This window comes from Vanessa cardui, chromosome 27 (assembly GCF_905220365.1).
Source record: "Vanessa cardui chromosome 27, ilVanCard2.1, whole genome shotgun sequence".
NCBI classification, from domain to species: domain Eukaryota; kingdom Metazoa; phylum Arthropoda; class Insecta; order Lepidoptera; family Nymphalidae; genus Vanessa; species Vanessa cardui.
The window spans coordinates 1,727,321-1,740,227 of NC_061149.1; the positions used below are offsets into that span (position 1 = coordinate 1,727,321).

The following is a 12,907-nucleotide window of genomic DNA, read 5'->3' on the forward strand; positions in this document are numbered from 1 at the left end:
GAAAAAGAGCTGAAGCGCCATAAGGATATTATTGGAAAGTCCAATGTTTCTGCTTTTAATGTTATTTTCCGAAAATGCCATTATGGCGCTTTACTGTTTTTTCTTTTTTCTCTAAGAATATGTTCTTTCTAGTACGATTCTTGTAGTCATGTTTTTAAGTATATTTAATCCTTTGTTTCAGGTTGCTAATAGTATAGAAATGGGCGGTGCCGACAAAAAGGAAAACGGCGTCGGAAACGTAAGTACATTACCTCGAGCACACGGGGTACGTATAGTACGACACAAATTAGATGTAGCATCGGAAAATGCAATGGAATGAAATTAAAACGGATTCCTGCCGATTTACACAACCAATAGAAATAGCTCCCTATCGCGCCATTCGACGCTATTCATCGCTATAGATTCTCGCGTCAGAGAAAGCAAGTGCATGTTAATCCACGCGTCAAATTGACGAATATATTAGGTCATATGATATTACAAGTTATTACGCTTGTGCAAAGATCATATTCGCATGAGAAATAAATATTGATAATTTGGTATAGCGTACTCAATTCGGATGTGATCGGTTTTACGAATTTTGCCGATGTGACATCTAAGTTGTGTCGTACTATACCCATGTCCTATCCTGAAAGGGCCCCGAAGAACCACGTCAAGTCACGTCACGTCACTTTTAAGTTCACGTTGCCTGCTATGTATGTTTTCGATTGCCACATTTGTAAGAAATAATTAACTACTATTTATGAAAAGGCTAGTGAGGATAGCCGATGTTAAAAGTAAAAAGTTATATACTCATCATGGTTGAAATAGATATACTATTAATTTATAGTCATAAGGTTTCTCTTGGTGGGACTTTGTGCAAGCCCGCCTGGGTAGGTACCTCCCACTCATCAGATATTCTAACGCTAAACAAAAGCATGCAGTATTGTTGTGTTCCGGTTTGAAGGGTGAGTGAGCCAGTGTAACTACAGGCACTAGGGACATAGCATCTTAGTTCCAATGTTGGTGGCGAAATTAAGCACAAATATATAGTGATGCTTACCTGGATTTGAACCCGCAATCATCGGTTAAGATGCCCGCGTTCTAACCACTGGGCCAACTCAGCTCATTAACAATCTTAGCGTCTTATTATATGCAAAAGCTGCTTGACGAGGCTTCTTTATCATTCATCATTATCATCATCAAATGATATGATGATAATGATGACGGTCCGAAGCTTTTATCAAGATTCTACTTAAACGTCACATCAATTCTGTATAAATGCATATTCGGGGATTCCCTCATACATGGTAATATTGATATTACCGGGGAAAAACCTCTATCTGGTAGATTCATTAAAGAAAACTTTAATTACAGATCGCACATGAGATTTTAGACTACGAGCCCACTGGTTGGTTCGAAGTGACAATGATGAAGACAGGCAATTCTTTGGACGGTTTCATCAAGAAAAACAGTTCCGCCATGAAGACGATCATGATTTTCGTATTTAACGGTCTTGTTATAGGATTCTTTTTCGCCTGCATGTATTATTGGATGACTTATAGTAAGTATTTACACTTGAAACAGTTGATTTCTGTGGGAAGAATGTCGTAACTCACAGGAATACACGAGTTTAAAGTGATACAATATTATTTACACTATATGATGATTGGATAGTGACGTATTTTTTTTTAAAGTAAAAGGCCTTTTTTCAGCTTTAATTTGTGGCAAAAAGGCACAGATTATTTCGCCAATGTCACGTACAACGGAGAAGACACGAATGAGATTGATCAATATGGTCGTTTTACAGGCTCAAATTAATTTTGAAAGCTCAACGTAGTGGACGGATTGGTCCTAGATGAGCGTGACTCCTACATTTGTCATTTGTATAGCATCACACTACTTTAATAATATTGGCCTCTATTTTAGACGCGTTCTCTTTGACAATCTATCTAGAAATAATTAAAAACTATAATTATTCATAGTACGACACAGCTTAGATTTAGCATCGGCAAATTCAATAAAACCGATTCCTGCTGATTGACACAACTAATAGAAACAGCTCCCTATCGCGCCATTCGACGCTATTCGTCGCTATAAATTCTCGCGTCAGTTCAACCCGAGAAAGCAAATGCATTTAAAGCGACGTGTCTAATTGACGAATATTAGATTAGGTCATGTGATATCACAAGTTATTACGTTTGTGTAAAGATCATATTCACATAAGAAATAAATTTTGAAAATCTGGGAGAGCGTACTTAATTCGGATGTGTTTAGTTTTACGAATTTAGCCGATGCTACTTCTAAGTTGTGCTGTACTATACTTTACAAAATAACGCATAGCGTTAAACATTTTTGAATTTAATTTGTAGAGAAGTGAACAGTCTTATTTTATACTTACGTTCCATTTCTTTTGAAGTGATAACTCCTTATGAGGAGGGAGGGTCAACCTTTTCGCTACGTAACGCGTTACACGTCTTTCAATTTTTGACAAATATAATTAATGATGGCGACAACATTAAATTACAATATAAATAGATCAACTTAGATCAGTTGAAGTTATTTATTCTGTGGGGCGTCCCAAGACGCACACGTTTTTCTATTACATTCATCAATGAAGAAGGACAATCGTACAATATAACATTTGCAGAAATATACAGTAATATTTCTTTTATAATTTGGAAAAAACTTCTGAACATACAAATACTTGTTTTATAGTATTGGTTGTCATATGTCAGGCAAAAAAGTAGCCTATGTCCTATTAGTTTAATTTAGTAAACGAGCGACAGATAGACCGAGAGACAGCTTCTTTCACATTTATAATTTTAATATAGAAAAAGTAAAGTCATAGAAACTAAATCTCCCACAACAAAGCGTGTAATTGACGCGCCATCTTTTTTTCAATCTCCCTATTGACAGAGAGCTCAGATCTCAATTTATTCAACCAAGTTGATAAAACTTTATCAAATAATAACGATTTTTCACAGGTTCTGATCCACTAGAACTGTGTTACGGGTTTGGAAGTCTCATTGCATTTTTGAGCATAATCTATTTCTTCGTCATATACTTCTTAGTCGTGAAGAAGTTCTTCGGAGAATGGTTTGAAAGAACCATATGGACGAAAGTCGACAATATGTCTTCGTATTTATGGAAAATCATGTAAGTATAACATATATAGTTTGATCTCTTCTGCTTAAAGACTTGAAATTAAAGATCTCCTAAGATCAAAATTATATAGATAATGAAAAAGCTTGAAGCTAATACTTGTTGACTTCCAGGCAGGATATATTACATACATATATGTATATCTAATTGTACATAACAAACATAACTTTGTGTTTTAAATGTTGGAGTTTCTTGGTTCTTCTTGGTAGAATTTACATTCCGAACCTTTGGTGGCTTCGCTTAATATAGTTTTGAAAATGTCGATTCAAAAGTGCTCGTAAAAACCTACTTCAATAAAATATATTTTGATTTCATTGTAACTTAGATGGATGTAAAATTTCATCTTGATCTCACAAATGGTCCATAACTAACAGATGTTGAAGTATTATTACGTAAGAAATATCAACAATGTCTCAAATTACACATATGGAATAACTTTGAGGATACAGATGTTTTCTCTTTAGAATATGTGATCTAATAACAAACTCGTATATTATGACGTCACTATCCAAAATGGCGGACACTTTGCGAATTCTATATAAGTATTGTGTTTTATATTTTTTAGACTTTTCCGATGGGTGTTCTGCTTAGCAATCTTGGCTGCTATTGCGTTCTTTTTGTACTGGGACACAAAAGACGCGCCTGAAAGATTGATTTCATTGCTTGGATTAAGTCTTTTGCTAGTTATGGGTAAGTTACTATGTTAATAGAGTTATGTTTTACACTAGTTGAACGTACACAGTAACAGTCTCTTAATTTCTCACTGCTGGGCTAAGGCCTCCTCTTCCACTTAGGAGAGGGTTTGAAACATATTCCACCACGCTGTACCCATGCGGTTTGAATGCACATGTGGCAGAATTTCGATGAAATTTTACACATGCAGGTTTCCTTGCGATGTTTTCCTTCAACACTGAGATTGAGATGAATTATTAAAACAAATTAAATACATATATACAGTGGGGATTGCCTGGGTTTGAAATCATAGGTTAAGATTCACGCGTTCTAACCAGTGGGCCTCAGCTCCTACGCAACGCACACGAGAAACGAAAATGATGATGGTTAATATGACGTCACGATAAGAAGAGTTCGACAACAGCTAGTGAGTCTAGTCAATTGTGTAAGACATATTATGTGTGTGCAAAAGTGTACGACCAACGACTGCGTGCTTTTCGAGATACGGAAGGTTACACCCTTTCAACTTCCAGATATCCAGACTCTTCCTGGAATTACTCGCCAGAAAACCCTATTTTTACGATCTGACCTGTGTTCGAACCCAGGATTTTGAAGTGTTCAGCGTTATAACAGAAAGACAGGAGATTTTTAGCCAATACAACCTTACATTACCAATGCTATTCGAGATTTTTGTTATTTTAAAGGGTTCGTATTCTCGAAGCATCCTGGTCGAATAAAGTGGCGAAGCGTCACTATGGGACTGCTGATACAGTTTCTGTTTGGCGTGATCTTCATCAGATGGGACACGGGAAGGTATGCGTTGCAGTGCTTCTCAAACAAGGTAAGATGCTATAGATTCTTAATTATCTATACCACTAAAATATATCACTGTCGGGGAATTGGCAACAACTTCAATGTCAATTCCTAAACCCAAATAATAAAGTATGGCATATACCTAAGTTTACGAAATTAATCTAGGGCAGAGATGGCCCAGTGGTTAGAACGCGTGCATGTTAACCGATGCTTGCGGGTTCAAACCCAGGCAAGCACCGCTGATTCATGTGCTTAATTTGTCTTTATAATTCATCTCATGCTCAGCGGTGAAGGAAAACATCGTGAGGAAACCTGCATGTGACAAATTTCATAGAAATTCTGCCACATGTGTATTCCACCAACCCACATTGGAACAGCGTGGTGGAATATGTTCCAAACCTTCTCCTCAAAGGGAGAGGAGGCCTTTAGCCCAGCAGTGGGAATTTACAGGCTGTTGTTGTAATCTTCAACAGTAATAGCCAGTAAATTTCCCACTGCTGAGTTAAGGCCTACTCTCCCTTTGAGGAGAAGATTCTTCCACCAAGCTTATTCCACACGTAGATACACATGTATCAGAATTTCGTTTGTATTAGACACACGTAGATTTCCACACGATGTTTACAGGACCAAATTTGGAAACTGCCCAAAACCACCTTTGTGCGAAGCTCTATGTAATAAGTCTTGAATGTTCGAGTTATTGGCCATTCGTTGATAGCTTATTCGTTCAAGCTCCCATTTTCAACTATAATATATAAAGTGAACCTCAAAGCATTTGAGAATGCTCTCAATACTAATATGCCCAAGTATAAGGGAGAAATATATCGTTGTATATCAAATATGTACACATCGAACTCGTACCAAAATCATGAACTGTTGAAATTACAACTAACTTTTCCAAACAGACAAAAAATTGCGTTTAATATTAAGAAGGCTTTCGAAGGAGTTTGATAATTATAATCATCATGATTTTATTATTATGATTTTGTATGATAACCGTATTCAAATGTGATATGCATATATATATAGTTTTATGTAGATACTTATTTTGTTTTTTAGGTGGCCACATTCCTATCATACGGCGTGGAAGGCGCTGGATTCGTATTTGGGGATTTGCTCGTCAAACAAGAGCAAGTTTTTGCCTTTAGTGTGAGTTTTATGATAAATATAACAGTTATTAACAACAACAGCCTGTAATTTTCCACTGCTTGCCTAAGCCTCTACCTTCGTGGAGAATGTTTGGAACATATTCCACCACGCTTGATTGTTATTTTCTACCGTGCCCATGTACAACTGCATCTTTGTGTCATAATATTGTGTATCAATTTTGTTGCGATATTTTGAGTTGAGTCTGTGCGCCCCAGATAGATATGTGTGGCGGAGACATCGACCGTCGTTGCTAGCGGTGCCCACCGGGCGAACCAAGTTGCTCAAGGAAGCACCACTGACGCGCACGTTACGTACTCTCAATGTGATAGCAGACAGATTGGATTTGTTTTGTTGCAGTATGAGTGAACTCACAATAATTGCTGCTTGGAATATATCATATACAATTTAAAATATATTATAAAATGGATAGATATTTTAAATTTGGTATTTTTAAAGTCCTGTAATATCGAATTGGGACACAATCCTGTAATGATATGTATACAGTGTGGCATTATAAATAAAATAAATACATTTTCAAATTAATTCAATGTTGATATTATTTCTACTGTCATAAGCTTCTCTTTTCAGACTCTACCAGTCATCTTCTTCTTCAGCATGTTAGTCGAAGTATTGTTCTTCTGGGGGGCATTGCAGTGGTTCTGCCTCAAGCTTGGAAGGCTTTTACAAGTAGCTACCGGTACCACCGTCTGTGAAAGCGTCATCGCGGTCGGCAATGTGTTTCTTGGAATGGTGAGTTTAATTTCACCATGTTCAATGGAGTCATGATGATTTACAGATGATCATGATCATTTATCAACTGGATTATGGACTACAAAATAACAACAGAAGATGTCTAAACTTCGAATATTGCTCAGAATAAATTACTTGGTGGTAGGGCTTTGTGCAAGCCCGTCTGGGTAGGTACCACCCACTCATCAGTTATTCTACCGCCAAATAACAGTACTCAGTATTGTTGTGTTCCGGTTTGAAGGGTGAGTGAGCCAGTGTAACTACAGGCACAAGGGACATAACATCTTAGTTCCCAAGGTTGGTGGCACATTGACGTTGTAAGGAATAGTTAATATTTCTTACGTCGTGATTGTCTATGGGTGATGGTGACCACTTACCATCAGGTGGCCTATATGCTCGTCCGCCATCCTATACCATAAAAAAAAATTTCGTGTGTTACTAAATGGTAAATTCTATTGTTATTTAAACTTTACCAACGTACTAATTCTTACAATTCTACTGAAAATGGAACAAAATCTATTTAATATACGTGTAGTCTGAAAAGAAGCTTGACTGCATCGTTTACCAAGTGGCTAAGACATAGGGTCGCCAATCATAAGGTTCAAAATTCAGGTCAAAAAGATGAGTTAGGTATTGGGTTTTTCGTTACAAAAATTCGCAAATAAAAAAGTCCAAGCACGATACAGAAATGGAACTTTGTGTATCGTCCTTCTTTCTTTTGTCTTTTTTCCAACTCTTCCGATTGTCTTGGATTTGCCATTCGGATGATGAAAGTCAGCGAAAAGAGAGTCTACCTGTCTTTCACAATCGTATATCAATATGAATGTTTAAGTTTATCTATTATCTATATTTCCAGTGAAATCCGCGTTTTAAGATGAAATACATATTATTTAAGCCCATAACAACAACAACAACAGCTTGCAAATTCCCACTGCTGGGCTAAAGGCCTTAATACACATGTGGCAGAATTTCTATGAAATTTGTCACATGTAGGTTTCCTCACGATGTTTTCCTTCACCGCTGAGCACGAGATGAACTATAAAGACAAATTAAGCACATGAATCAGCGGTGCTTGCCTGGGTTTGAACCCGCAATCATCGGTTAAGATGCACGCGTTCTAACCACTGGGCCATCACGACTCGCCCGTTTAAGCCCATAGTCAAATCCAAATGTAAAGATTTGGATTTCATGACTTTGATTTTTCAGACGGAATCGATTCTTCTGATAAAACCTTATCTGTCTGTGCTGACGGCATCCGAGCTTCATGTTGTGATGTCGTCTGGTTTCGCAACTGTTTCTGGTAAGTATAATTCTGTATTCTTGATTTCGACCATGATATTTATCCTAGTATGTAGTTGGCTTACAATATTATGCTCAAAAGATAGTTCTTACATAATAATATCTGATCTGATCTCTGATCTGAATGTAGTAGCTAAAGCACTTGAGTTGTGGATATCAGAAGTAACGACGCTTCTACAAACACCCAGACCCGAGACAACATAGAAATTTAATGAACTTTTTCTACATCGAAACGGCCGGGAATCGAACTCGGGACCTCGGAGTAGCGTACCAATAAAACCGGTGTACCTGTTCTTCTCGATAGAATCTACATTCCGAACCGGTGGTAGCTTCACTTAATATAGTAGTTATAATATGACGATTCAATAATGCTCGTAAAAGCCTACTTGGATAAAGTAAATTTTGATTTCATCATTAAAATTGATACCATTTTTAATTATTGAGTGTAACTGGTTTGTTCTTAGGTACGATACTGGCTGCGTACATTGGTTTTGGAGCCGAGCCCGCTCACCTCGTCACAGCTAGCGTCATGTCAGCTCCTGCTGCTGTCTGCTTCGCGAAGCTGCTCCTCCCCGAGACAAAACGCTCGCTCACTACCGTGGACAATATACAGCCTGTTGAGATGTAGGTGACCTGTCCGAGAGGAGGCTTCCTGACCGAAGTTATGGCAGAAAGTGTCCCGTAGGTAGACGTACCTGCGTTAATTGTCCACTGCTTGGCAACTCTGTTCCATATGGAAAAAATAGGCGATTGTTAAAACAAAGTTAGTTACAGAAAAAGCACACCTGATAAACTGATCCTGAACTATATAATCATAGCTTGGAGATATATTATCCTAAAGGCAGAGGTAGAGAGGTAGAGAGGTCGCCAGGCGCAGCATTAGAACTTTTATTCATTCATTTATAGATTTTATTTTTAATATCTATCCATCATTCCTCTGTATGAAAAAAGGTCCAAACTCGTTCTAAGGCTTAACGAGAGATGCCCAGCGGTGGGACGTTATCGGAATTATTGTCCTTCTGAAAACCTATAAGAAACCATTTTTCACCATCATGGTTCACCTGTCCTTAAATCAGTGAGTGCAGTGTTTTAAGTTACACGAGATAAATAAATGCTTGTGCCCAATTGCCTTGGAAACTTCTTAACGGCTTCGCACGGGTGCAATTCTGATACTTAATATACTACAGAATTTTTCTTTTTTCTTTACTGTACTGTTCATACATTATACACAAAAAAACTTCCTCTAGAATCATTCTATCTATTAAAAAATCCGCATCAAAATCCGTTGCATAATTTTCAAGATCTAAGCATACATAGGGACATACAGCGGTAATCGACTTTTTATCATGCAATGATAATAATGATTTGAGATGTAGTTTTGGCAGTCAATCGATCGATCGATGTCAGTAATAGTCGGCACTTTCTTGTCGTTTTTTTTAAGTGGTTAGTAACAGCCTGTAAATTTCCCACTGCTGGGCTAATGGCCTCCTCTCCCATTAAGGAGAGGGCATGGTGGAATATCCACCACGCTGTTCCAATGCGGGTTGGTGGAATGCACATGTGGCAGAATTTCAATGAAATTGGACACATGCAGGTTTCCTCACGATGTTCTCCTTCACCGCAGATCACGAGATGAATTAAAAACACAATTAGGATTTGAACACGAAATTATCGGTTAAGATGTACGCGTTCTAACCACTGGGCCATCTCAGCTCTGGTGGTTACCAATGTCCATATCAACCAAACATCACCAATGCGCCACCAACATTGGGCACCAAGATGTTACGTCCGTTGTGCGTGTAGCACTGGCTCACCGTTGTGCAGCAAGGATCAGTCGGCGCTGGCGGCGGCGACACGCGGCGCTACACAAGGCACGGCGCTCGTGCTCAACATCATCGCCAACCTGGTCGCATTCGTGTCCTTCATCGCCTTCGTCAACGGCGTGCTGGGCTACTGCGGCGGTCTCCTCGGCAACCCCGACATCAATCTCGAGTGGATATTCGGGAAGATATTCATTCCGCTGTCCTGGATGATGGGTGAGTTGTCTCGAATAGATTTTTTTTATAAAATAGGTTAATAGACGAGCGTATGGACCACCCGATGGTAAGTTGCCATCACCCATAGACAATGACACTGTAAGAAATATTAACTATTCCGTACATCGTCAATGTGGGAATCAACCAACCTTGGGAACTAAGATGCTATGTCCCTTGTGCCTGTAGTTACACTGGCTCACTCAATCTTCAAACCGGAACACAACTATACCGCGTACTGTTGTTTAGCTGTAGAATAATTGATGAGAGGGTGGTACCTACCCATGCGCGCTTGCATAAAGCCTTACCACCAAGTAAATTTGTAAAACTCATACTTGGCAAATTGTTCGCCTGTAAAGGTCGAAACATTTAACAGTAAAAACACGCTATTAAACTAATCTTACTCATAACTAATGACAATACGAAAACTATGCTAAATATAAATTTTGTAAACTTTATCCATGGACTAAATAAGGGTTATTTTACTTATTCGTAATTTACAACCTTTTTCTTATTTGTCTCTTAAAATCAATATACTTTATTCAAGTAAGCTTTTACGAGCACTTTTGAATCGTCATTTAATAAAGTTTATCAAGTGAATCTACCACCGGTTCGGAATGCAGATTCTCCTGCGAAGAATCGACAAATTACTTTCAATATTTAAAAATGCAAAGTCATACTCCCAATCAAATCATCGTATCATTATCACAGGAATTATACAGATTCTATTAAAGAACTCAATTCTACTTGAATGAAATACTTTGATTTAATTTTCCAGGAGTTCCGTGGGAAGAATGCGAGCTGGTGGGTTCCCTAATCGGTCTGAAGACGGTGGTGAACGAGTTTGTGGCCTATCAGAGGATGGGTGAAATGAAAGAAGCCGGTTTATTATCTGTGAGTCTTCCTACACACAATCTAAATGTATTATAGTAACAGCCTGTAAATTTCCCACTGCTCGGGTAAGGCCTCTTCTTCCATTAAGGAGAGGGTTTGGAACATATTCCACCATGCTGTTCCAATGCGGGTGGAATGCCCATGTGGCAGAATTTCGATGAAGTTATACATGCAGGTTTCCTCACGATGTTTTCCTTCACCTCCGAGCACGAGATGAATTATAAACACAAATTAAGCACATATATATATAGTGGTGCTTGCCTGGGTTTGAACTCGTAATCATCGGTTAAGTTGCACGCTTTCTAACCACTGGGCCATCTAAGCTCCTAATGTATTATAATAACGTATTGATAGAGGTTAATGTATTATAACCTCTCAACAGCTGTACACTCTTTGAATTCCGTAATTTCTTATAAGGAATCACCATAGATAATCTCCAAGAATTTCAAATAAAAACCGTTTAATATTTTTTCAATTAAAATAATGACAAGAACAATAAAATATACAAATACTTTTTGTTTTTACTTTTGACTATTACACTATGTATTAATTATCTGTATAAGTTAAAATTGACAGGAAAAAATGTCTTTTGACATTACCTTATTTAGTTACCTTTGGATAATTAGGTTATCACTACATATATAAAAGCCTAAACTTCAAAACTGCTGATCGGATTTTCATGCGGTTTTCACTAATAGATAGATGGATTAATAAGGAAGGTTTAGGTATATAGCTTATTAAGGTTTTTGTGTAAATAAGTTGGAATATAACGACATTTGTCAAACATGTCGGAAAAATGCAACGCATTAATATTATTAGAAACTAGCTGTTCCGCGACCTTATACGCGTTTGAATTTAACAAATATTATTATACCCTAAGTTACTCCTTGTTATATCAGTTGTCTTCCAGTGAAAGTTCCATCAAAATCGGTCCACTCGTTCGAGAGATTTGCCGGAACAGACAGACAGACAGACTGAGAAAAATTGTAAAAAAAATGCATATGTATGTATATGTACCGTGTATACATGTGCGTTGAGTAAAAGGGGCCATTTTAATATTACAAACAGACACTCCAATTTTAATATATGTATAGATTAATATAGGAAATACAGTTACTTGTTTAATTTTAGCCTCGAGCTGAGCTGATCGCGACGTATGCCCTCTGTGGCTTCACCAACCCCTCCTCGGCGGGCATTCTGATTGGCGCGATATCTGCTATGGCCCCCAATCAGACAGAGACCTTGTCTGGTGTAAGTATACTAATGGTGGTACCACACGCTTGAACACAATTAACAATGTAGATCTGATCACTAATGATGGTACTCCCCTCCACATTAATACGTTCATTAACATTGTTCTCTTTTCAATTTCTACGATACGGGGCGTTTAAGACCTCGTATCAAAACTATCGTAATACTGATACGAGGCTTATTAGACCCCGTATGTATGTAGGTATACGACAGTATTTTATTTTCAATAGGCATCATATAAATATACAGAGTTATTGGTAATTCGACGTATATCCGTTAGAAGGTGATAGGGGTGACTAATTGAAATAATTTTAACCCCCATATGCATCATCCAAAAATGAACCATTTTTGAGTTATCACGTTTTTTTAGCTATTTTTAAAATTTGCCAAAAATGCAACTTCAACAATTTATTAAAAAAAAGAAGTATCAAATAAAATCATTTTTTTTTCTTTTGTTTTTTAAAAATGATTAAACACTGAATATTTGTCAACATTTAAACAATAATTATTGGTCCAAATTTAAAAATGCGAGAGAATATTAAATTCGCCATTTTTCTAATTGTAGTAGAGTAGGACCCATTTCGTCTCCTGAAAGGATTCTGGATTAAACGTCGGTTGATTTCTGTGTTATGGATGAAATCAAATCCTTAGTTTACGGCGTTTCGCCAATATCACTAGCAGAATTTGGCTTTTAATAGTTCAGAATTCTTTTCCAAACAAGACTCGACTTCTGAATCCGCATTTAGCACAAATTTATTAAAAACTAGCTTTTGCCCGCGACTTCGTCCGCGTGGAATAGTGACTTCCGGCAGAAAAGTATAGATAGCTGTGCCTGTGACTTCGTCAACGTGTAACTCCTTGTGTGTTATTAAATTAAAATGTATTGGTAATATTATTTTCATCACGTT

At 37.5% G+C, this 12,907-nt stretch overlaps 1 protein-coding gene across 1 annotated transcript in view; it reads left to right on the forward strand.

Moving 5' to 3' along the window:
- LOC124541185 (solute carrier family 28 member 3-like) overlaps positions 1–12,907 on the forward strand; it is a 58,056-nt gene that overhangs the window by 36,640 nt on the left and 8,509 nt on the right. Inside the window, exons 3-14 of the mRNA XM_047119048.1 lie at positions 182–238; positions 1,354–1,540; positions 2,964–3,135; positions 3,707–3,831; positions 4,518–4,654; positions 5,683–5,772; positions 6,361–6,522; positions 7,729–7,822; positions 8,286–8,445; positions 9,646–9,857; positions 10,633–10,748; positions 11,880–11,999. Coding sequence (XP_046975004.1) covers positions 182–238; positions 1,354–1,540; positions 2,964–3,135; positions 3,707–3,831; positions 4,518–4,654; positions 5,683–5,772; positions 6,361–6,522; positions 7,729–7,822; positions 8,286–8,445; positions 9,646–9,857; positions 10,633–10,748; positions 11,880–11,999 — 1,632 coding nt within the window. The remainder of the gene's footprint in view (positions 1–181; positions 239–1,353; positions 1,541–2,963; positions 3,136–3,706; positions 3,832–4,517; positions 4,655–5,682; positions 5,773–6,360; positions 6,523–7,728; positions 7,823–8,285; positions 8,446–9,645; positions 9,858–10,632; positions 10,749–11,879; positions 12,000–12,907) is intronic.